Source organism: Salmo salar, chromosome ssa25, assembly GCF_905237065.1.
Source record: "Salmo salar chromosome ssa25, Ssal_v3.1, whole genome shotgun sequence".
Classification (NCBI taxonomy): Eukaryota; Metazoa; Chordata; class Actinopteri; order Salmoniformes; family Salmonidae; genus Salmo; species Salmo salar.
The window spans coordinates 15,659,196-15,683,156 of record NC_059466.1 but is presented as its reverse complement, the minus strand read 5'-3'; the positions used below and the strand labels follow the sequence as shown (position 1 = coordinate 15,683,156).

The following is a 23,961-nucleotide window of genomic DNA, read 5'->3' as shown; positions in this document are numbered from 1 at the left end:
TTTAAACAATCATGTAATTACTCATTATAAACTCTAAAATGAAATACAATTGGAAAAAGTTGAAAACACTGCTCTAAATATTTCTGTACATAATAGATTTGGTAGAGCTCCGAAGTTGAGCTTCGGTAGCAGCTCCATATTGTCCTTTCAAGACAGCTGGGAACTCCGGGAAAAAACGAGGTAAAATCATGACGTTAGCGATCTTCAGGTCGGAAAGTCCGCGCTCTAGAAAGATACCCGAGTTTCCAAATTGAATGAATTGTTAAAAGATTTTTCTCAATCGGAGCTCGTTGCCAGTTATCTTGAATCGACGGAAGTCGGAGATTTTCGAGTTCCCAGTTGTTTTGAACGCGGCAATAGCCAACGTCATTTGCGCACTCTCCACTCCGGTGATGCACGGCCAGTGCGCGGCAGCAGTTGCTCTCTGAATAAAGAACAGTCGAAGTCCGTGAGTCTTTTTGCATCCAGTCTTTCATCCATGAGAGGTGGCTTTTATTAATTGCAATTGAGAGTTAAAATGTTATTGAGTTGAAGTGGTATATTCCTCATAATTTCTCCATCATATTTTGTACAGAAGGCAACAAGATATGTAGTCTAGACCTCAAAGATAGTTTCGTTATGAATGGATTAATTAAGGGAAGTCGTGTTACAGAAGTGTCGAGGTTTCTTTATTTTTGATACTCTGTAAAATATTATAAATGAAAATTTATTGTGCAATTTTATGGATTTGGTTCAGCCAGGACCATCAACACAACCGACATGGCAGTGTCCAATATGGTATTCTCTGACGTGGAAAGTTTTCTGGATACGCATCCTGAGTTGTTTGAGGACTATCTAAACAGAAAAGGGAAACATAGTATGGTGGAGAAATGGCTCAAGAATCACCAGGCAAGCAAAACTTCAGTAAGTACAACCGCAGTCGCCGAGTCGGAGAAAACAAGCGTCAGCGCCTGTAAAGACAGTTGGGCGAGCTGCAAAGGTGATGGGGGCCCGCATAGACGAGCATCGCAGAAGGAACTGCGGAAAACTTTCGCCAGGTCAAAAGCTATGAATTGCAACAGGACATATGATGAGCAAGTCAACTACAGGGCTCAGGAGCCACTGACAAGTATGAGGAGGAGAGCTCTGCTGAGAAAAGCCAGCTCGTTGCCTCCAACCACTGCCCACATCCTGAGCGCGCTCCTGGAGTCGCGAGTGAACATACCTCAGTATCCATCCACAGCTGTCGATTTCAAATATTACCTTAAAGAACACAACGAAAGAGAGTTTTTCCTGGAATTGGTAAAAGACATATCTAACGACTTGGATTTAACTAGCCTCAGCTACAAAATCCTGGTGTTTGTGTGTATTATGGTCGATGCAGACCGCTGTTCCTTATTCTTAGTGGAAGGCTCAGCAAATAAGAAGACATTGGTATCCAAATTCTTTGATGTTCATGCAGGTATCACAGTTTTACCCTCCATGAGCAACTCGGATGAAGTTCAGGTTCCTTGGGGAAAGGGAATCATTGGATATGTTGCTGAGCATGGAGAGACTGTCAATATCCCAGATGCCTATCAGGTGTGTTTGTGTGGTTGTGTGTGTGTGTGTATGCCTGTGTGTGTGAGAGAGAGAGAGCACTCCCACCTTTGTGTTTGTTTGTCTGTGTGCAACAGATGAGATCACATGGCACATCAACACACAGCTTCGCATTTGCATCAGAATGATAATTGATTAATTTGCATCCTTACCTCATCTATCACCATACACCATACATACACACAAGCCTACGATGACCGATGACTCTTGATTAATCAACAGAAAATTGATCTCACCACATGAAGTAAAGAAAGCCTACTGTAATGAAATGAAATGGAGAAGTGCATGTTTATACTTCAGTGGTGATGTGATGTTGCACCAGCCACCAGGGATGATGTGGACTATTGCCAAGCTGACTCCCCAGTGGCCCTAGGACCTAACGCTGATTTTATTTGAAGTAGTCTTGATCCATTGATTTACAATCCAGTCTGCAGACATTGAATGCACAACTCATGCAAATATATTCCTGAAGTTAGTGTGGTGTGTGCCAAGACAAACTATCTTGCTTTCATTCGCACTTGAAGATTTGCAAATCAAACACAAAACCATATTAAAGGTATAGTCAGGCAGGGTGCTTAGGTTGACATATCCATTCATGGTTGAAGACCAGTTTTTCCCACAGTATTTTTGCAGGCAACACAATGTCAGCCTTCCCTGTAGCTCAGTTGGTAGAGCATGGTGTTTGCAACACCAGGGTTGTGGGTTCGATTCCCACGGGGGGCCAGCACAGATAAAAAATGTATGAAATGTATGAAATGTATGCATTCACTACTGTAAGTCGCTCTGGATAAGAGCGTCTGCTAAATTACGTAAATGTAAAATGTCAACACTCCACAATGAGTTAGTGCCTGATCACGGGATCTCACAGGAAGTGATGATGTTGAGTCGTACACTTTTTATCTGCCTTAAAACATAAATTTACTCATACTTGCTATGTGTGCTTATGTCCTTCCATCTTCCATGGATTGTAGGACCGTCGTTTCAGTGATGAGATTGACAAGCTGTCAGGATACAAGACCAAGTCCCTCCTCTGTATGCCCATTCACAACAGTGATGGGGAGATCATTGGAGTAGCCCAGGCCATCAACAAGAGTCCAGGAGGGGCTCTCTTCACTGAAGACGATGAGAAGGTAACTGCAATTTGACTGTTATTTTTTTCTTTAATTTTCCAGTCAAGAACAACATTCAAAACAGAAATGAAAAGACATTAGACAACAATATAACAAAGTGACAATAGCCTCCTTACAAGACAACTAACAGACAAAAAAATCAATTAAATAAAAAATGATTAGGAACATTATAAACTGGGTGGTTCAAGCCCTGAATGCTGATTGGTTGAAAGCCGTTGTATATCAGACCGTATACCAGGGATATGGGCTCCCGAGTGGTGCAACGGTCTAAGGCACTGCATCTCAGTGCAAGAGGCGTACCTACAGTCCCTGGTTCGAATCCAGGCTGTATCACATCCGGCTGTGATTGGGAGTCCCATAGGGCGGCGCACAATTGGCCCAGTGTCGTCCGGGTTTGGCCAGGGTAGGCCTTCATTGTAAATAAGAATTTGTTCTTAACTGACTTGCCTAGGTTAAATAATAAATAAATATGACAAAACATTTATTTTTACTGTTCTAGTTACATTGGTAACCAGTTTATAAAAGCAATTAGGTACCTCAGGGGTTTGTGGTATATGGCCAATATACCACGGCTAAGTTCTGTATCCAGGCACTCCACATTGCGTCGTGTTGAAGAACAGCTCTTAGCTGTGGTATGTTGGCCATATATATACCACACCTCCTTAATTAGATCATATGTAGGCTACATATTGTGCATTGAGTGTGCAAAATTACCTGTGGATTAGATGGAATCAATGTGTTGTCAGGGAAGATTCTCCATAAAATCAATAAAGGGTTGCCAAATTCTATAAAATGTCTCTGACTTCCTCAACCAGTAAGTCATTTTCTCCAGTGGGATACAACTACCAATTACCATTTCAAGGCAATACATTTTTTGCAGTTTGATTGTTTGATAGGGAATACTTTATAACATGTTATACCTCTGTAGTAACACTGTTATTACACTAGTAACAACACTCAACTATTTCATTACCATTGAACAACTCAAAATATTCAGTTTTGAACTACTTTAACATGAGTGTTAGACGAATGCCAATTGCTTGTGCTGAATTTCTCAGTGTAGGTCTCTGTTTCTCCCCTTTCATCTGTCGCACGTTCCAGCCTTCCATTGTCCCCTCGTTCTGAGAGAGTCCACACATGTAATGCTCCTGACATGTCAGATATAGACTTCTGTTTTATCTCATGTGTAAAAAGACATGCCTCCATCGTCTCTGGAACAGCCCACATCCTTTTTTTATAGGATCCCAGAAACAATTAAGTCACTGAGGCAGAACACAGAGTGATATGTGGACCGTATTATTAAGACCACTTATCGAGACCATTGACGATTTCTCGTCTGTGAATCACATGAAATGGATAGAAAAAAATACATGAAATCCATCTAAGCCATTCTTAATTAAGCTGCTCTCATTCCGTTGGTAACGACTAAATGAGAGGTAAGGCCAGGGGGAATATATACCATTATTATGCGTTTACAAAATACTGACCTGTGCATTTCAGGCAGAGATAAGAGTTTTGTAGTCCAAACAGATGTTCACATCGGTTAGGTAACATTATCATTGTCCTGCATTAGAGCACAAGTGGCACATTTTTTTCAGTGATACGGTCTATAGCTGTGGGGTTTGCAAGGCTTGCAAAGGTGCAGGGCCAGCGGTGTCTTCCTTATGGCTGTCTGTCCACGTTGTAAAGCAGTGGAGACTGATTGGCCATGTACTTTATAATTACCTAAGCATTAATGTCTGTGAGCAAAACTAATTGGCTTTCCCCATCATTTATCTTTCTAACAATAAACCCCCAGCAACGGGGGCTTAGCCTGCCATGCTTCTACTCAAAGGTCGAAAAAGTGTCTTTCATTATCTTGGACCGCCGTAAGACACATTTATGGAAGTTGTTTATAAATAGAAGACACCCAGTTTGTAGTATTTAGTGACTCTGTCACAGTGAATTAATCCAAATACCAATGACATTCAGTGTAGAATTGAAATGTTCACAGAGGCGCTTGCAACTACACTGTTTTCTAGTACTAGATGACATTTACAATGGAAATACAAGAAACTTTGACTCCTTGCCACCACATTAATAGGTACGTATTAGCCAAAGTGACTAAACACTGGGGTTATACAGTAAGTAGTAGGCTGTTAGTGGATACACACAAGTGTTAGTGAGTTTTACTGACATGTCTTACATTCTGAATTGACTCACGCTGTAAGCAGATGAGCTGAGTTGACATTTGCACCCAAGACAAAGACACAACCGTCTCTGCATGAAGGAAAAAAAGAATAAGGTAGATCCAGTGCGGTAGGAAGGGGCTGGCGTCTCACATTGATCTTCCTGATGGGATCTGCTGATTTCTAATGAGCTGTTATTTGGCACAGTTATTCATTTAGCTCGCTAGCCAGTCTCAGCTAGAGGCATAACGAGCCTGCACTGGCGCTCTGTACTTACGCACTTCAAACCCTTCCACGGCCAGGCAGAGGCAGGCAGCCCTGTGACGTGGCTCACAGTTGTGCAGGGTAGATTTCCAAGGCACATGTTGTCTTCCTTCATCAGTGCATCTCTTAGCCTTGCTAGCTTCAGAAAAACAACAACGGCATAAAGCTAAACGCAGAGGACTCTTTGAAAATAAAAATGAAACCCAGCACAATTTTTGTTGTTGTAGGTTTTGTCTTTCAGATGTGTTATGGTAGGTAGAATGCACTTATTAAAGGTTTAGAGTTGTCCCACTGTGTATAATGGGTGGAGGGACTAACACAGTCTCTTCACTGTGTTTTCAGCACGTTTCACATTGCATTAGCATCACACCAATGCACGGGATGGTTACAACTGAATTAGTAATGAAATCCTATGTTGGCATTTGAGGACGGCGGAAGCTGCATGCTACAATGCAGTAATGCTATAATTGAAAGACCTTGTAGAATTAAATGTATGAAGTGCACCCTTTCAAACAGACTATTAATTTTTGCTGCAAATGTTTAATTTTGTGTAGACCCCCCCCCCCCCCCACCCCCATCTGTTGTTGTAAATAAGTGCTTATCACCAACATACTGCACACTCATTTAATATATTACTATAGATAAACATATTATATGTCTTTGTTTTCAAATGCCACGCTCTGTAAATTGTGTTATGTTGATACCCTACAGGATTAGAGTACTTTGGGTAGCTTGGATAATTTATGCTTAATTGTATTTTCTCATTATCTTTATTGGATAAATACACCAATAGAATTTCTCAGACGCAAATAACTTGACCCCACGGTGCAGTGTCTGGCCCTTGCGTTATTATTTCGTTTTGCATGATACTATACTATAATATTACTGTTTCAAAGATCATTTCAAATGTTATTGTGTAAAATGAGCTAATTGAACACTGCTGGATTGCGCTCCCCTGTCTGTCGAAAAGTGTGCTGTCTCTATACCTGTTTATACACCTGTCAGGTGACTGAGCTGCAACAATTGAAATGGTATTGGCAGCCAAACAACGTCTCTTCCCACATTCTCAAGTTTTTGGCATGGCTCTGCCACGTTCCCTGTGCAATTGAGTTACTGTAATACTGTAATAACCACTTTCGCCCAATTTCACCACTGTACATTTGTAGAGAAGGATGAGGGAACACCATTTCTCATTGGAGCCAAGGTCCCATCTGAAATGTTCCAAAATTAACATTTGAAAAATGTAAATAAATACAATCCTGGACTGAGGTTACCAGCATTGTCTCTTTCTCTCTTTCTGGAGGGAAAGACCAACCTGTATGGCCGATGATTAGACCATTTCAATTTGGTATTCAAGTACAATTAACTATAATCATACCTTACACATTGCTGTAATAGAGTCCCGGCCTGTATGATAACTGAGATTAAGTGAGGCGATAATAAGACAGTAAATCAGACAATAAAGTCCTCTATCGCTGACCAATACAGCTGATAGTTTACCATGGGTGTACCACAGTGGGGAGGGTGTACATTGTTGGGGGATGGGCTGCATGCCTGTACTGTCACCATACACCTTCTCCTCTCCTGTCCCCTGCCCCTTGCCCTGGCTAAAGGACATTTAAATTAAAGACCCCAATGAAATGATTGAGGCTGTCTGGTAACCGTGTCATCAGTCTTGCCAGGATATGGCTAGTGTTTGGGCGTTGAGACATGGCCTAATAGAATGATGCTGAGCCATTTGTTTATTTCTTTACCTGTATCCCCATTAGCTTTTGCAGAAGCAGTAGCTACTCTTCCTGGGGTCCATAAAAAACACAAAATACCACAATTAACAAAACACTGATACACGAGGACAGACACGCAAATTGAAAATACAACGATATACAAACAATGCAACTAAAAAATAAAGAAACAATACAACCAAAAAAATGATGTGTGTGTTAGAGTGTGTGTGTGTGTGTGTGTGTGTGTGTGTGTGTGTGTGTGTGTCCATTCCATTAGTTGATTTTAAAGGTCATTCTACTGTTTGCTTGAGTAATTGGAGATGGAAGGGAGTTCCATGTGATCATGGCTCTGTATAAAACTGTGCGTCGCCGTGAATTTGTTTTGAACTTGGGGACTGTGAAGAGACCCCTGGTGGCATGTCTTGTAGGGTATGTATGGGTGTCTGAGCTGAATGTTATATGATTATGCTGACAATCTGGATTTTTGGTCACAGTAATGCTTCTCATAAAAACTACGAGAAGCAGTTACTCTCTCGTCAACCCTCAACCAGGAAACACTGGCATGCATGTTGTTGATGTTAGTTCTGTATGTGCAGTTAAGGGCAAGGTGTGCTGCTCTGTTTTGAGCCAGACAGTAATCAAGATGGGACAAGACCAGAGCCTGAACAACTAGTACATTTGTTTTTTTGTGACAAAAACACAGAACATCTTTTTGGAACAGATATACCCCTCCCCATCTTCACAACAACTTTGTCCATATGACTTGACCATGATAATTGACCATCCAATGTTATACCGAGGAGTTTATCTGCCTCAACTGGTAGTGGCTATTCAGCATGATGTGGCGGAGGTCCCTGATGATCTTCTTGGCCTTCCTGCGACACCTGGTGTTGTAGGTGTCCTGGAGGGCAGGCAGTGTGCACCCAATGGTACGTTGGGAGGAGGTGATGTGGTCTATGACTAGCCTCTCAAAGCATTTGATGATGATGGAAATGAGTGCTACAGGTCAGTAGTAATTCAGTTCACTTTCCCTTTCTTGGGCACAGGGATGATAGTGGATATCTTGAAGCAAATGGGGATAGCAGTATGAGCTAGAGAGAGATTGAAAATGGGCTAGCATCATGTGAGGTGCGCAGTGCTGACTCGTTCCCCTGGCTGACAGCTGTCAAGAGGGCTGGGCGGTGCAGCTCGACCATAGAGATAGATAGAAGACTCATCTTTCTATCTTTGCTATTATAGTGTCAGTGACAGCATGGGCATCGCCAGTGAGGCTACCACCCATAGGAACCCCCCCCCCAGTTGTCTACTTTGACTAATTTAAAATGTCGGAGGCATGGTGGAAACTCTTAATGGCGCTGTCCATGCTAAAACAGCCTTTTGGCCACTAGAGGCCTCTCTCATTCTCTATGACCTCGACCGACCATGCTTCGTTGGACAGCCCTCAGTGACACAGAGCAGGAAATGGTGCTTGGCTCTTTTGATTGGCTGCACTCATGTTGAACTGATGTTGAAATGATGTAGTGTAGCTTGCTCCCGAGAAGGCCAGACCCCTGGAGCAAATCAGAGTAATTAGTGCCAATTTGGGCTTGAAGTGATGATCATTATGGAGGACTGGGCCTGTAACCTTTCATCAAATGCCCTCTTTCTCTGCTGTTGATTCACCCTGTTACCCATGGGGGGATTTTCCCTGATTCAGGGATCACTGCAGTGTGATCTTCAAGGGTAGCTGTTTGGCATGAGGTTTGTAAAAACTCTACAAATGTTGAAGGTCTCATTAAAATCTCAAATGTGAATTTGGGAGAAATATTTTTTGTGGTAATACTGTAGTAACACAGTGTGTTGATATTGATCTAGAGGTGGATGATACAGGGCATACACTACAATGACTGTCAGGTATTAATGTGACAAAATATGTCTGTGTATTTGATCATGTAAAGTCACACGACATGCCGTACCATTGATAAAGTTGTGTTTTTAGTCCACATACCCCTGTCCTCCAATTTTCTTTTAGTCCGCACCATTTCTCAGCTTGCAGATGGAACTGTAGTCTGCAGAACACAAGGACACCATAATAGTCACCACGATTTAAAGGCTCTCAATCCTCTACTGGAATTAAGCTCCATAAAGAACCAGAGCACTTTATAGCCAAAGCACTTCTGGAGAATATGTCGCAGGAGCAATATATTGTAGTTCAATGTCTTTTCACACATAACCTATCTTGACATTACTGTGCTGATGCAACACTTACTGTTGTTTCAATGGTTTTTTTAATGGCTTTTTCTTTTTTTATGTACTCTCTACAACATTGGTTAATCTTGAATTGTTTACAACCATGTAAGTGGTAGAATTTGATTGTATTTCTGAATTAGTAATTAGGTACTAGTCAATATAAAAGATCTTCATACTTGAAACAGAATTCAAACATATTTGTCTTGCCAGTGCATGGTAGCTAAGTTGGGGAAAGCTGAGAGAGGAAGAGGTGAAGCGAGAGGGTCCACTCCCGTCAAAATGTGAATACAGCGTTAAGCAGACCGATAAGCAGATCGGCTGCCTTCCAGCCTTTGCGACAACAACTCCCATTGTTAGGCCGGAGACTAGACCATCTTGTCATTATATACAGTGCGACCAACGGTCCCCCGCCCATTTCGCTTGTCTTCCATTGAAAAGGAATGTCTTCAGTTGTTTCCTCGCCCTACATCGTCTTCAGTTAATCAGCACCATTCGACATCATGTGGTGGCATTAGAAGACCTGTTTTACCCAATCAGTAGTGATCTGCATGAAGTTAGAGCCACTCAGTGCTGTTAAAGTGTTCTGTGAAAACGTAGCTCCACAGTCAATAAAGGCATATAAAGGGTTGTGAACCCGCCCTGATAGCTTCCAGAGCCACGCATAAGACCCCCAGGATACGAGATCATTCATCTTCACCTGATCTGTGAAGTGTCTGGAATTATTCATGGTCAAATTGAATAATAAGAGCCAGCTGCATGGTGAGAATTTGTCTCAGTGTGGATTCCTCTTACATCAATAATTGATGCCACCTTCATAAAGAGCAATCACAGCTAAATGCATTTGGAAAGTGCTACATGCACTGCTGACGCAAGTTAGAGAGAACCCTAGTGACATCAGAGGGAAACAGGAGACCGACTGCTGTACGCAGGGGGAGAATAGACGCAACACGGCAAGACTCTTGGCACAGCAACAGTGGGCTCAATGGCATAACATCTCTGAATAGAATGACTACGATCCTTAGCTAGCTCAACTAGCTACTGTAAACAGCTTGTGTAGCTAACAAAATAATTAAGAGCCAGGCGTAGGTGTACAGTAGCCTACTGGAACGCCGTCGCGTCCTCTTGGCTTCTCCTACATTAGTAGCGAGTCCCCAAGGCCTTAGTCAGTTTCATTATTAAACCACATCTTTACTGGTCAACCCTCTGGCCTCTATGTGCTGAAGCGTCTTATTTGTAATGCAGCCTTGTACTATAATGGACCCGCTGCAACCTATGCTTTACTTGAGCGTGTGTGTCCTTTTACTTGAGCGTATGTGGTAAGGTAGTGACCGGCGGGAGATACAGAGGTGAGGTGATTGATAGAGATGGTAAGCTGCTTTAGTCCTAAAGGGAAATGTGTACAATAAACCATAGCCAGCATTATACATAGACATAGTTGTACGTCTGACACAAATAAAGTCCCAAACTTGGAAATGGGTTGTCTGTCTTACAGTAGGCTGTCTGTAGTTGTCGGTCGTGAGAAGTGCCACGATTACTCCCTCTGATGATCTTCTGATATGCCCACGGATCTCATGATGGTCCGTGCTCCTTGGGACGTTGAAATTGACATTTAAAATGGTTAAGGTTAGGGTTAGGTAAGGATTATGGGTAAGGGCAGGGTTTAAGGTTAGGGTTTTAGGGTAGGGACATCCCAAACATCTCGAATAGCACCGACCGTTTCCGACAGGGAAACATCAGCTTTCTTCAGTGTAACCTTGACGCAGGCTCAAGAGAGCTGGTGAACGAGATGATCTGTGTTACAGTATCTGATGAATCACCGGTAACAGCTGAGTAACTCCCCATTGTTCTTAAGGGTCTGAAACCTCAGTGCATCCGTTGGACGTTGTTGGTTGACGTGGTATAAAGCAGCAGCCAAAAACAGAGGTGATTTGACTAAACAATGTGAAGCAAAGGACTCTAAATGCTCTTGATCCTTTGTCAAAGGGCAGTGGTGTAAGTGTCTCTCAGGTAAGGCCCCATGGTCTGTGAGATAGACCTGCCCTGTACTCCGTCCCAGATACCGTAGGTCTGATTAGTACGGCGATCTCCACAGCACACTGTAAAGTACCACACACCCCTTCTCAGTCCCTGGCTATGCGTGCATGCATGTGCCTCAGAGCATTGTCGAGAATATTGGATTGGCAGCAACAGAAGGAATGCCGTTCGATTTCTGCCAGCGAAGAGTTGATTAGATTTTCATAACACGCTAATGAACCCCAGCCATCAAGAGTCATACATCATCTAGCCTGCCCTGTAAGCAGGTGGACCCATGTTTTGTGATACAGAAAGAAAGAAAAGGTGGAGTGGAACATGAAATCTGTTATGCAATTCATGTTATCACCTTGAGGCAAAGGGTCAAACCATTCAGTCAAACAGGGAAATGTAAACTGGATTGATTTATTTGTCTTGGCAATTAAATGACACTGATGAAAGGCCATTCTATATTAGGTCCATTTTAAAGGTGTGCTTTTCCCCCCGGGCATGGTATGAGAATATAACCGGGCACACAGCTATGTCGTATTTTCATTCCCCTGTAGAGTAAAACTGGCCTCAATTTTAATAAAGGCAATATCTTTTGGTCAGAAAATGACAGATTAAGCCAATTATTTTTCAATGGTAGTCATATGTTGACGGATAATGGACAACAGAGATGATTGGCCAATACGGACAACTTCTGGCCCTTCTTTGGACACTGTGTTAACAACCCTCCAGACGAGCTTCAATGCCATACAACTCTCCTTCCGTGGCCTCCAACTGCTCTTAAATACAAGTAAAACTAAATGCATGCTCTTCAACCGATCGCTGCCTGCACCCGCCTGCTTGTCCAGCATCACTACTCTGGACGGTTCTGACTTAGAATATGTGGACAACTACAAATACCTAGGTGTCTGGTTAGACTGTAAACTCTCCTTCCAGACTCACATTAAGCATCTCCAATCCAAAATTAAATCTAGAATTGGCTTCCTATTTCGCAACAAAGCATCCTTCACTCATGCTGCCAAACATACCCTCGTAAAACTGACTATCCTACCGATCCTCGACTTCGGCGATGTCATTTACAAAATAGCCTCCAATACCCAACTCAATCAATTGGATGCAGTTTATCACAGTGCCATCCGTTTTGTCACCAAAGCCCCATATACTACCCACCACTGCGACCTGTACGCTCTCGTTGTCTGGCCCTCGCTTCATACTCGTCGCCATACCCACTGGCTCCAGGTCATCTACAAGACCCTGCTAGGTAAAGTCCCCCCTTATCTCAGCTCGCTGGTCACCATAGCAGCACCCACCTGTAGCACGCGCTCCAGCAGGTATATCTTACTGGTCACCCCCAAAGCCAATTCCTCCTTCGGCTGCCTCTCCTTCCAGTTCTCTGCTGCCAATGACTGGAACGAACTACAAAAATCTCTGAAACTGGAAACACTTATCTCCCTCACTAGCTTTAAGCACCAGCTGTCAGAGCAGCTCACAGATTACTGCACCTGTACATAGCCCATCTATAATTTAGCCCAAACAACTACCTCTTCCCCTACTGTATTTATTTATTTATTTATTTATTATGCTCCTTTGCACCCCATTATTTCTACATTGCATTTTCTTCCACTGCAAATCTACCATTCCAGTGTTTTACTTGCTATATTGTATGTACTTCACCACCATGGCCTTTTATTGCCTTTACCTCCCTTATCTCACCTCATTTGCTCAAATTGTATATAGACTTATTTTTCTACTGTATTATTGACTGTTTGTTTGTTTTACTCCATGTGTAACTCTGTGTTGTTGTATGTGTCAAGCTGCTTTGCTTTATCTTGGCCAGGTCGCAATTGTAAATGAGAACTTGTTCTCAACTTGCCTACCTGGTTAAATAAAGGTGAAATTAAAAAATTAAAAAAATAGCTGAATAAATATACAATTTAATTTGTGTTCATGCGTCTCTGTGTGGCCATAGCCTAACAAGGCAGCTGGCAATCATTATTCTGACTTGGAAGACTTTGAACTCACCAACCATATGGCTTATTGCTCTCACATTGACTGTCCTACCTTCAACTAACATTTCCCCCCTGACCTTGGTCTATTGAACAGTAACTGTTCCTCTGAATCTATTGGCTGGTCACTGAGTGTCAGGCCGGGCATCCTTTGAACAGTGAACCCTTCCTTCCTGTGTTGAGCTCAGCGTCTGTATGTCCAACCTATTGACTGTCTGTCTGATGTGATGTCTCCACAGGTGCTGCAGATGTACCTGCCCTTTTGTGGGATTGCCATCACCAACGCACAGCTCTTTGCTGCCTCCAGAAAAGAGTATGACAGGAGTCGGGTAAGGGAAGCAGGCAGGGACAAGCCAAGGCAGGGTTGGGGTTGTAGAGTGCACTAGTATCCGAGTATGGTGTCTATACATCCCCATTGAGCAGCCCACCTCCTCCCCATTGCTGACACTAGTGAGGCTGGGTATTGATCTTTATGAGCCCACTTGCTGCCACTGCAGTGGGGATCAGGGAGCCATGTACAGCCCTGCCTGGACCTCTCTGTTGAAGGAGGGGGTGGGAGGAGGTGGAAGGGACCAGCAGTGTGCCGAGAGGGTCCAGGGTGTAAATCTCACAGGAGGCGTCTAGAGATGCTCTAATGCTTGTCCCACATTGATCTCTGATGGGGGAGAACATAATGAGAACAGAGACCAGCGAGAAGAGGGGAGAGAGATACAGAGATCCTCCATCATTACTCACGGGTTTATGCTCTCTGCTGTGTCTTATTGAGTTGGTAGTGCTTTAGATAAAGTGTCTGATCTACTTTATTGTGGAACGGTGGCATATGATATTATCCTGTTCCCTTATGTATTAGAAACCATTATAATTCTAGCTCTGTGAGGTGAAACCATTGAAATGGCTTTGAGTATTTATTATTTGCGTCTGAAAAGTTATCTTATGTGTTGCGCAGTGGCTAGTTGACCAGACGTGCATTGACTAATAGCAGCAGTAATGTCCGTGTGTCTGTGCTGTGACGTTTGACCTGCAGTCGCTCCTGGAGGTGGTCAACGACCTGTTTGAGGAGCAGACAGACCTGGAGAAGATCGTGAGGAAGATTATGTACCGCGCCCAGACTCTGCTCAAGTGTGAGCGCTGCTCTGTCCAACTGTTGGAGGACATTGAGTCACCGGTAGGCTCTTCTCTCTCTCTCCCTCTCCGTCTCTATCTTTCCTCACTGACAAGGGTTAGATTTCTATACAGAATTAATATCTTTCTGATGTATTGTGCTTTGTACTTGACAAATTGTTTGTGACTCCAGCACCTGAGGAAATGCTGGAGGGACATTTCCATTTGAAACAATTCTACCAGTGATGTTTTCTCTTTTCATCCCGCAGGTGGTGAAATTCACCAAGTCGTTCGAACTGCTGTCCCCCAAATGCAGTGCAGACATAGAAAGCAGGTAATGTTGGTGCACAGTTGTCCATCCCAACAGTCCACTCGTTTCCATGGAAGAATCCACTGTCCAGTCTGGATTTACTGATTAACATATGAACACTTCACCACCTCATACTCTATACGGAATCTCCTCTGTAAAAAATCTCTTCATATTTATCAGATTCATCAAAAGACCCGTGGCTTAATTGGCCAACTTAAATGCACATTTGACAAATGAGTTTGTGACATTTATGGATTTAAAGATTAAAATCTCTCCAGTTTACAGCCCTTTGAAAGCAGGAGTTCTTTCCACATGAGCTGCATGCATGCTTCTGCGTAGTGAGTGCAGCTCGTATTCTGTCACACAAATATTCCCATTTCCCTCTGCTCCTGATGTCAAGGCTCTCGCCAAAGAATCGCAGCTCCGCCTTTGCAGACATACACCGCCGGCGGACCTGCGAAGTCTGCGCAAAGCCTCATCTGACTAGTTCTAAGCTCAAACAGTGAAAACGGTTTGTTTATTTTCTCTGTGGAACTTCTTCGAAAAAGGGAAGAAAATGTGGAGATTAAATATGGCTGAAGTAATATGGGGATTGTAAATGGGGAAGGCCATGTTGTAGAAGTCCTCCTTAATTGGGGTTTCGAGATTCTCTCCCCCGCGAGGCAGGGGAGGGGCTGGAAGTGGAGGGGCTGGAAACAATGTGGGTTGTTTATGGATGAAAAACCTCACCAAAAGGATGACAAATTATCCTCCAGTCCGGTGCAGGCTACAACAGACATGCCCACTTCAAGGCTGCAATGATAACTACTGCAGTAATTAAAAAAAGCATCTTAGCATAATAATATAGTAATCAGTGAAATGTCAGGCTGCATGGCTGGCCAGTTCAGCCTTTTCTGACAGGAGACGCATCACCTTTGATTTGTGTTGCTCTTATCATGTGAAGTGCACACTGCTCTCCCATAATGGCAGACAAATGACCATAGCCTGATTCCAAGTTATAAAGTAAACAGAAATGATCACCAAGTTCAAAGGAATATGTGTTTATGATGCCATTCCAAAAGGTTATTTTTGCGTAGGGGATTGTGCAAGATTTATGTGTTTAATTAAGTGAATAAATCTGATGTCAAAGGCATAGGCTTTTTAAAGCACCTGGGAAATTCTATACCCTTGGGGAGAATAATGTTGAGGTACTGTGTGCTTCCATTGCTGGTTCTCTGGCTGCACCTAACAGGAGGCAGAAGCGATCACACTACAGAGGTTTACTCCCCACTGCGTCTGTGTGGGTTTTACATCTACATGGGGGAGATATCAGAGAGATTTCAGAGGACACAGTGTCTCTATATGTATCTTTAAAGTTCCTTGTCAACAAACAAGTATGTACAGTATGGTGTTGTTAGGGGAAAGGCACAGGAGGCGCTAGCTGAGAAGTATGCTAAGGATGCACCCTAACCTGAATGGGAAGCCTGTGTCGAGGAAGGAGTCAATTCTCCCGCAGTGTGGGCGTCTACTGGGGAGGAAGACAATCACACAATTAACTTTTCATTACTTCAGAAGGTGCTGGAGAGCCTTATTGATATCCATGAGACATTCATTAAATATAAATCATGGCAGAAAGGGAAACAACAACAGCGGACGTGCATGTGCCTGAGTTTGAGATGGGAAAAAGAATCCCTTTTCTAAGATGATAATGATGACGGTTGTTAATGGTCAAAGACCAAACAAACCAAACAAACAGTTGAACAAAATGATCCGACCCACAATGGAAGATTTGTCCTCTCAGTGAACATGCATGTGACTATGGTCCTTCTCCTCCTCTTCTCCACTGCATGTCAATAACTACAACGACCCAAATATTTCACTTTCTCTCTTCCCTTCCCTCCACGTCCGGGTGTCCCTGTAGTTTTAAAGACAGCATGGAGAAGTCCTCCTACTCTGATTGGCTCATCAACAACAGTATAGCAGAGTTGGTAGCGTCCACTGGTCTGCCCGTCAACATCAGTGATGCCTACCAGGATCCTCGGTTTGACGCAGAGGTAACATAATCTCCTCTGGAACTACATTACTACATACAGTTGAAGTCGGAAGTTTACATACACTTAGGTTGGAGTCATTAAAACTCGTTTTTCAACCACTCCACAAATTTGTTGTTAACAAACTATCGTTTTGGCAAGTCGGTTAGGACATCTACTTTGTGCATGACACAAGTAATTTTTCCAACAATTGTTTACAGACAGATTATTTCACTTATAATTCACTGTATCATAATTCCAGTGGGTCAGAAGTTTACATACACTAAGTTGACTGTGTCTTTGAACAGCTTGGAAAATTCCAGAAAATGATGTCATGGCTTTAGAAGATTCTGATAGGCTAATTGACATCATTTGAGTCAATTGGAGGTGTACCTGTGGATATATTTCAAGGCCTACCTTCAAATTCAGTGCCTCTTTGCTTGACATCATGGGAAAATGAAAAGAAATCAGCCAAGACCTCAGAAAAAATATTGTAGACCTCCACAAGTCTGGTTCATCCTTGGGAGCAATTTCCAAACGCCTGAAGGTACCATGTTCATCTGTACAAACAATAGTACGCAGGTATAAACACCATGGGACCACGCAGCCATCATACCGCTTAGGAAGGAGACGCGTTCTGTCTCCTAGAGATTAACGTACTTTGGTGCGAAAAGTGCAAATCAATCCCAGAACAACAGCAAAGGACCTTGTGAAGATGCTGGAGGAAAGGTACAAAAGTATCTATATCCACAGTAAAACGAGTCCCATATCGACATAACCTGAAAGGCCGCTCAGCAAGGAAGAAGCCACTGCTCCAGAACCGCCATAAAAAAGCCAGACTACAGTTTGCAACTGCACATGGGGACAAAGATCGTACTTTTTGGAGAAATGTCCTCTGGTCTCATGAAACAAAAATAGAACTGTTTGGCCATAATGACCATCGTTATGTTTGGAGGAAAGAAAGGGGAGGCTTGCAAGCCAAAGAACAGCATCCTAACCTTGAAGCACGGTGGTGGCAGCATCATGTTGTGGGGGTGCTTTGCTGCAGGAGGGACTGGTGCACTTCACAAAATAGATGGCATCATGAGGCTGGAAAATTATGTGGATATATTGAAGCAAGATCTCAAGACATCAGTCAGGAAGTTAAAGCTTGGTCACAAATGGGTCTTCCAAATGGACAATGACCTCAAGCATACTTCCAAAGTTTGGGGTCATGGCTTAAGGACAACAAAGTCAAGGTATAGCGTGTGCGAGCAAGGAGGCCTACAAACCTGACTCAGTTACACCAGCTCTGTCAGGAGGAATGGGCCAAAATTCACTCAACTTATTGTGGGAAGCTTGTGGAAGGCTACCCAAAACGTTTGACCCAAGTTAAACAATTTAAAGGCAATGCTACCAAATACTAATCGAGTGTATGTAAACCTCTGACACACTGGGAATGTGATGAAAGAAATAAAAGCTGAAATAAATCATTCTCTCTACTATTATTCTGACATTTTTCATTCTTAAAATAAAGTGGTGATCCTAACTGACCTAAGACAGTGAATTTGTACTAGAATTAAATGTCAGGAATTGTGAAAAACTGAGTTTAAATGTACTTGTCAAAGGTGTATGTAAACTTCCGACTTCAACTGTACTGTATACAGTACCTTCAGAAAGTATTCAGACCTTTGACTTTTTCCACATTTTGTTAGGTTACAGCCTTATTCTGAAAGTGATTACATTGTTTTTTCCCCTCATCAATCTACACACAATGCCCCATAATGATAAAGCAAAAATAGTTTTTTAGAAATGTTTTGCAAATTTATGTAAAAATAAATCAAAAATATCACATTTACATAAGTATTCAGACCCTTTATTCAGTGCTTTATTGAAGGACCTTTGGCAGCGATTACAGCCTTGAGTCTTCTTGGGCATGACGCTACAAGCTTGGAACACCTGTATTTGGGGAGTTTCTCCCATTCTTCTCTGCAGATCCTCTCAAGCTCTGTCAGGTTGGATGGGGAGCGTTGCTGCACAGCTATTTTCAGGTCTCTCCAGAGATCTTCGATCGGGTTCAAGTCCGGGCTCTGGCTGAGCCACTCAAGGACATTCAGAGACTTGTCCCGAAGCCACTCCTGCGTTGTCTTGGCTGTGTGATTAGGGTCGTTGTTCTATTGGAAAGTGAACCTTCGCCCCAGTCTGAGGTCCTGAGCGCTCTGGAGCAGGTTATCATTAAGGATCTCTCTGTACTTTGCTCCGTTCATCTTTGCCTCGATCCTAACTAGTCTCCCAGTCCCTGCCGCTAAAAACATCCCCACAGCATGATGCTTCCACCACCATGCTTCACCGTAGGGATTGTGCTTGGTTTCCTCCAGATGTGACGCTTGGCATTCAGGCCAGAGAATCTTGTTTCTTGTGGTCTGAGAGTCCTTTAGGTGCCTTTTGGCAAACTCCAAGCGGGCTGTCATGTGCCTTTTACTGAGGAGTGGCTTTCGTCTGGCCACTCTACCATAAAGGCCTGATTGGTGGAGTGCTGCAGAGATGGTTGTCCTTCTGGAAGGTTCTCCCATCTCTACAGCCAAACTCTAGAGCTCTGTCAGAGTGACCATCGGGTTCTTGGTCACCTCCCTCACAAAGGCCCTTCTCCCCTGATTGCTAAGTTTGGCCTGGCAGCCAGCTCTAGGAAGGGTCTTGGTGAATCCAAACTTCTTCCATTTAAGAATGATGTAGGCCACTGTGTTTTTGGGGACCTTCAATGCTGCAGAAATATTTTGGTACTCTTCCCCAGATCTGTGCCTTGACACAATCCTGTCTCGGATTTCTCTACGGTCAATTCCTTCTACCTCATGCCATGGTTTTTGCTCTGACATGCACTGTCAACTGTGGGACCTTATATAGACAGGTGTGGCCTTTTCAATTTAATTTACCACAGGTGGACTCCAATCAAGTTGTAGAAACATCTCAAGGATGATCAATGGAAACAGAATGCACCCGAGCTCAATTTCTAGTCTCATAGCAAAGGGTCTGAATACCTATGTAATAAATAAGGTATTTCTGTTTTTTATTTTTAATAAATGTGCCAAAAAAATGTAAACCTGTTTTTGCTTTATCATTATTGGGTATTTGTGTGTAGATTGCCGAGGATTTTTTTCTCCATTTAATCCATTTTAGAATAAGGCTGTAACGTAACAAAATGTGGAATAAGTGAAGGGGTCTGAATACTTTCCGAAGGCACTGTATATACCGGGTTTAGGTGCTTACTGTACAGTATATACATTTATTGTATGTATTTGAATGATAACCGAAACCATTCAGCAGCTATTTTTATTGGTTAAAATCGGAGAAGCAAGCCTCATAAAAGACTCAAACAATATTACAGCTTTGATCATTGGAATGTTGTCACATGATTATGAATTATATATGATAATATTCGTTTGATATGGCTCCGAGGTTTTTCTATCTGATGTTTGAGTTCCGATCTCAACTGTTGGTCTTCACGTGATAATAATGGTTATTAAAATACAACCAACGATGCCCCTGTTTTTGTAATTGTATTGAAAATGATTATAGCCGAACAATAGTGAACCTTGTACCTATGCAGAGTTGAAATACTGCTGACATAATGCATGCGTTACATTCTCTACAGTGCCTTCAGAAAGTATTCACACCCCTTGACTTTTTCCACTTGTTGTGTTACAGCCTACACACAATACCACATAATGTGAAAGTGTAATTATGTTTTTCAACATTTTTACAAATTAATACAACATTTAAAGCTGAAATATCTTGAGTCAAGTATTCCACCCCTTTGGTATGGCAAGCCTAAATAGGTTTAGGAGTAAATATGTGCTTAACAAGTAACATAATAAGTTGCGTGGACTCACTCTGTGTGCAATAATAGTGTTTAACATGATTTTTGAATGACTACCTCATCTCTTTACCCCACACATACAATTATCGGTAAGGTCTCTTAGTCGAGCAGTGAATTTTAAACACAGATGCAACCACAAACATCAGGGATGTTTTCCAATACCTTGCAAAGAAGGGTACCTATTGGTAGATAAAAAAATAAGATGATGTATCTATACACCCAGTCAATACAAAGATAAAGGTGTCCTTCCTAACTCAGTTGCCGGAGAGGAAGAAAACCACTCAGGGATTTCACCATGAGACCAATGGTCACTTTAATACAGTTACAGAGTATAATGGCTTTGATAGGAGATAACTGAGGATGAATCAAGAACATTGTAGTTACTCCACAATTCTAACCTAACTGACAGAGTGAAAAGAAGGAAGCCTGTACAGAATACAAGTATTCCAAAGCATGCTTTCTGTTTGCACTAAAGTAATACTGCAAAACATGTGGCATAGCAATTCGCTTTTTGTCCTCAATACAAAGTGTTATGTTTGTGGCAAATCCATTACAACACAATGCTGAGTACCACTCCCGATATTTTCAAGCATAGTGATGGCTGCATCATGTTATGGCTATGCTTGTAATCTTTAAGGACTAGGATGTTTTTCAGGATAAAAAAAAAAAGAAACAGAATGGCGCTAAGCACAGGCAAAGTACCTAGAGGAAAACCTGGTTCAGTCTGTTTTCTACCAGACACTGGGAGATTAATTCACCTTTCAGCCGGAAAATAACCTAAAACACAATGCAAATCTACACTGGAGTTGCTTACAAGAAGACCGTGAATGATCATGAGTGGCCGAGTTACAGTTTAGACTTAAATCGGTTTGAAAATCTAGGGCAAGACCTGAAAATAGTTGTCTAGCAATGATCAACAACCAATTTGACAGAGCTTGAAGAATTTTGAGAAGAATAATGGGCAGATGTTGTTAAATCCAGGTGTGGAAAGCTCTTAGAGACTTACCCAGAATGACTCACAGCTGTAATCGCTGCCAAAGGTGCTTCTACAATGTATTGACTTTGGGGTGTGAATACTTATGTAAATTAGATAATTCTGTATTTAATTTTGAATAAATTTGCAAACATTTCTAAAAACATGTTCTCACTTTGTCATGATGAGGTATTGTGTGTAGATGGGTGAGATTTAAAAAAAATATATAATCCATTTTGTAACAAAACAAAATGTAGATTAAGGGGTATGAATACTTTCTGAAGGCACTGTATGTCTCTTTAGGATACAGGTTACATGTGTAATAAATGATAACAGCCCAGTTTCAGCTCCAGTCTCTTTTCTCTTTCGTTTAGGCAGATCAGTTCTCCGGCTTCCACATTCGTTCAGTGCTTTGTGTACCTATTTGGAACAGCAACCATCAAATCATTGGTAAATTCTCAAATTGTCCTTTTTTCACTGACTTCTTTTGATAGTCAGATGTGCCGTTACATGTCCGTTGATAAATCTATGTGGACAGATGTCAAAACTAAGACATAATCCAGCATTCAAGCTTAAAGTGATTTTAATAATGAGAGAGGAACATCAACAAACCAACGTACATGATGTACCAAACCTCCGATAACCTCAGATGTCACCGTGTCTGGTTTGGAGAATCTAGAGAGGATACTCCGCCTGTATTGCTCTCCTAGGTAGCATTTAGATGCTCAATTAAAGGGGCGATCTGGGATTGATACATCCATTTCTGGACTTTTAAATTAATGATATATAGCCATTGACTCTTGAAGAATATAATGCATTAATGTCTATTACCCTTAGTTCAACTGTTTAACTCCATCGCAACCCAAAGCTTGTTTTACTCCATTGCTTGTGAACACCGTAATTGCAAACAAACACTGTATAGCTTCAAAACATGGTTAAAACTGTCATTTTAATTCCGTGGATGGTCAGTCCTTGCATCCATAGCTCCGTCTTATGAATTTGACTGTGGTTACATTTCTCCTGCCCCATCTCTCAGCTGTTTACCAAAAAAGTGGAAAGGTGACGCTTTGTGGTTTTGTGATTCCCAGATTGCCCTTTTAAAGCAGTGTAGCCTGATTAAAGCCTTCATATCTGTCAGTTCTCACAGAGGAGGAGTTCCCTCCCTAGTCCTGGCTGCTCCACCATGCAGTGCTCTGTGCTCCTCAACCACCCCAAGGTCCTCACCACTCTGACACTCTGATACATCATTGATCTACAGTCTGGTGTTGGTGCTGGATATTGCAAGGAGAGGCAACGCTAGCAGCTAGACTCAGGCCCACAGAGATCTGACTTGGGAAGTCATTAGTTTTGTTTCTGTGCAAAGTGATCAGCAGCATGGCTGCCAGGGAAAGCACTGCTACAGATGGTCAGTCGCGACCACAGATCATTGTGGGTGGGTATGTGTGCGTGCGTGCGTGCGTGCGTGCGTGCGTGCAAGCATTGTGTGTGTGTGTGTATGCGTGTACATGCGTGTGTGTGGGCTTGTGGAGGTTGGGAGGGGGATGGAAGAATGAGAGACAGAGGGAGCAGGAGAGAGGGGTGGGTGTGTGCATGCGTGCAAGCATTGTGTGTGTGTGTGTGTGTGTGTGTGTGTGTGTGTGTGTGTGTGTGTGTGTGTGTGTGTGTGTGTGTGCGTGTGTGCGTGCGTGCGTGCGTGCATGCGGAGGTTGGGAGGGGGATAAGAGAGAGAGAGTGAGCAGGAGAGAGAATAATGTGTGTGTGGGAGGAAACTATCAGAATCTGGACTGAAAGCCATTATAAAGCCATTATAAAGCACAACAGCAGCAGAGAAATGATCAAGTCAAAGATCTGTTTATTCAGAAGGTAGATATCCTCCTGCCACGTACCGAGGTTATGATATAACAGTATAGAGGAAAAAAGCCTTGGGCTAGATTGTTACATCACTGTTATCGCAATGCTCTTCTATATAGGTTGTAAAAATATGATTCCATCTTCAGTGATATTGACAGCACCCCAGTAACCTACGGTACAACCCATAGAGACATACTGTAGAAAGTACAAGGACCTCTCCAGGGACTCAATGCTAACTTGAATATCTGCTTGTTAGCATAATTTCTCTCGGGTGATAGAAGACGATTCTCTGTCAACTAACAATTAGCCTTATCAGCAAAGTCCTGGGTTTTTTAATTAGTAGATAAACTGAGGAGAGCTTGCTGGCGTGCCTCCAAACCAGGGGACTTGTATTTGAAATAAAAGATCAAAGGATACACAGTGCTCTATTGTTGCCATCGACATGACCTCCAACCTTACATTACAACAGGCTTAGACACTTTAATTACTCAGGTCAACAACACTACTGTTTCCTGTTTCTTACTCCTTCTTCTAGGAAATACAGCGACATGCGTCTATGCAAAAACAACAGTGTAGAAGCATTGCATATTGCACTGAAAAGTGATAGTAGAAAATGCCTTGTTTTATCAATGACTTTAATGAATGTGTGGGTGTGATTTCCTCCTGCTAATTGGGGTTGTGGGAGCGGAACTAGTGTGTGTACGACAGCCCAGTCAATGGTAGCCCAGCCCTAATGAACTAGTGTC

The 23,961-nt window shown here is 42.5% G+C and overlaps 1 protein-coding gene across 1 annotated transcript in view; it reads left to right on the top strand.

Moving 5' to 3' along the window:
* Nucleotides 1-249: 249 nt before the first annotated feature.
* pde11a (phosphodiesterase 11a) overlaps nt 250-23,961 on the top strand; it is a 55,447-nt gene continuing 31,735 nt past the window's right edge. The window contains exons 1-7 of the mRNA XM_045707785.1: nt 250-1,560; nt 2,550-2,708; nt 13,358-13,447; nt 14,143-14,283; nt 14,489-14,553; nt 16,430-16,562; nt 21,739-21,814. Coding sequence (XP_045563741.1) covers nt 760-1,560; nt 2,550-2,708; nt 13,358-13,447; nt 14,143-14,283; nt 14,489-14,553; nt 16,430-16,562; nt 21,739-21,814 — 1,465 coding nt within the window. The 5' untranslated portion in view covers nt 250-759. The remainder of the gene's footprint in view (nt 1,561-2,549; nt 2,709-13,357; nt 13,448-14,142; nt 14,284-14,488; nt 14,554-16,429; nt 16,563-21,738; nt 21,815-23,961) is intronic.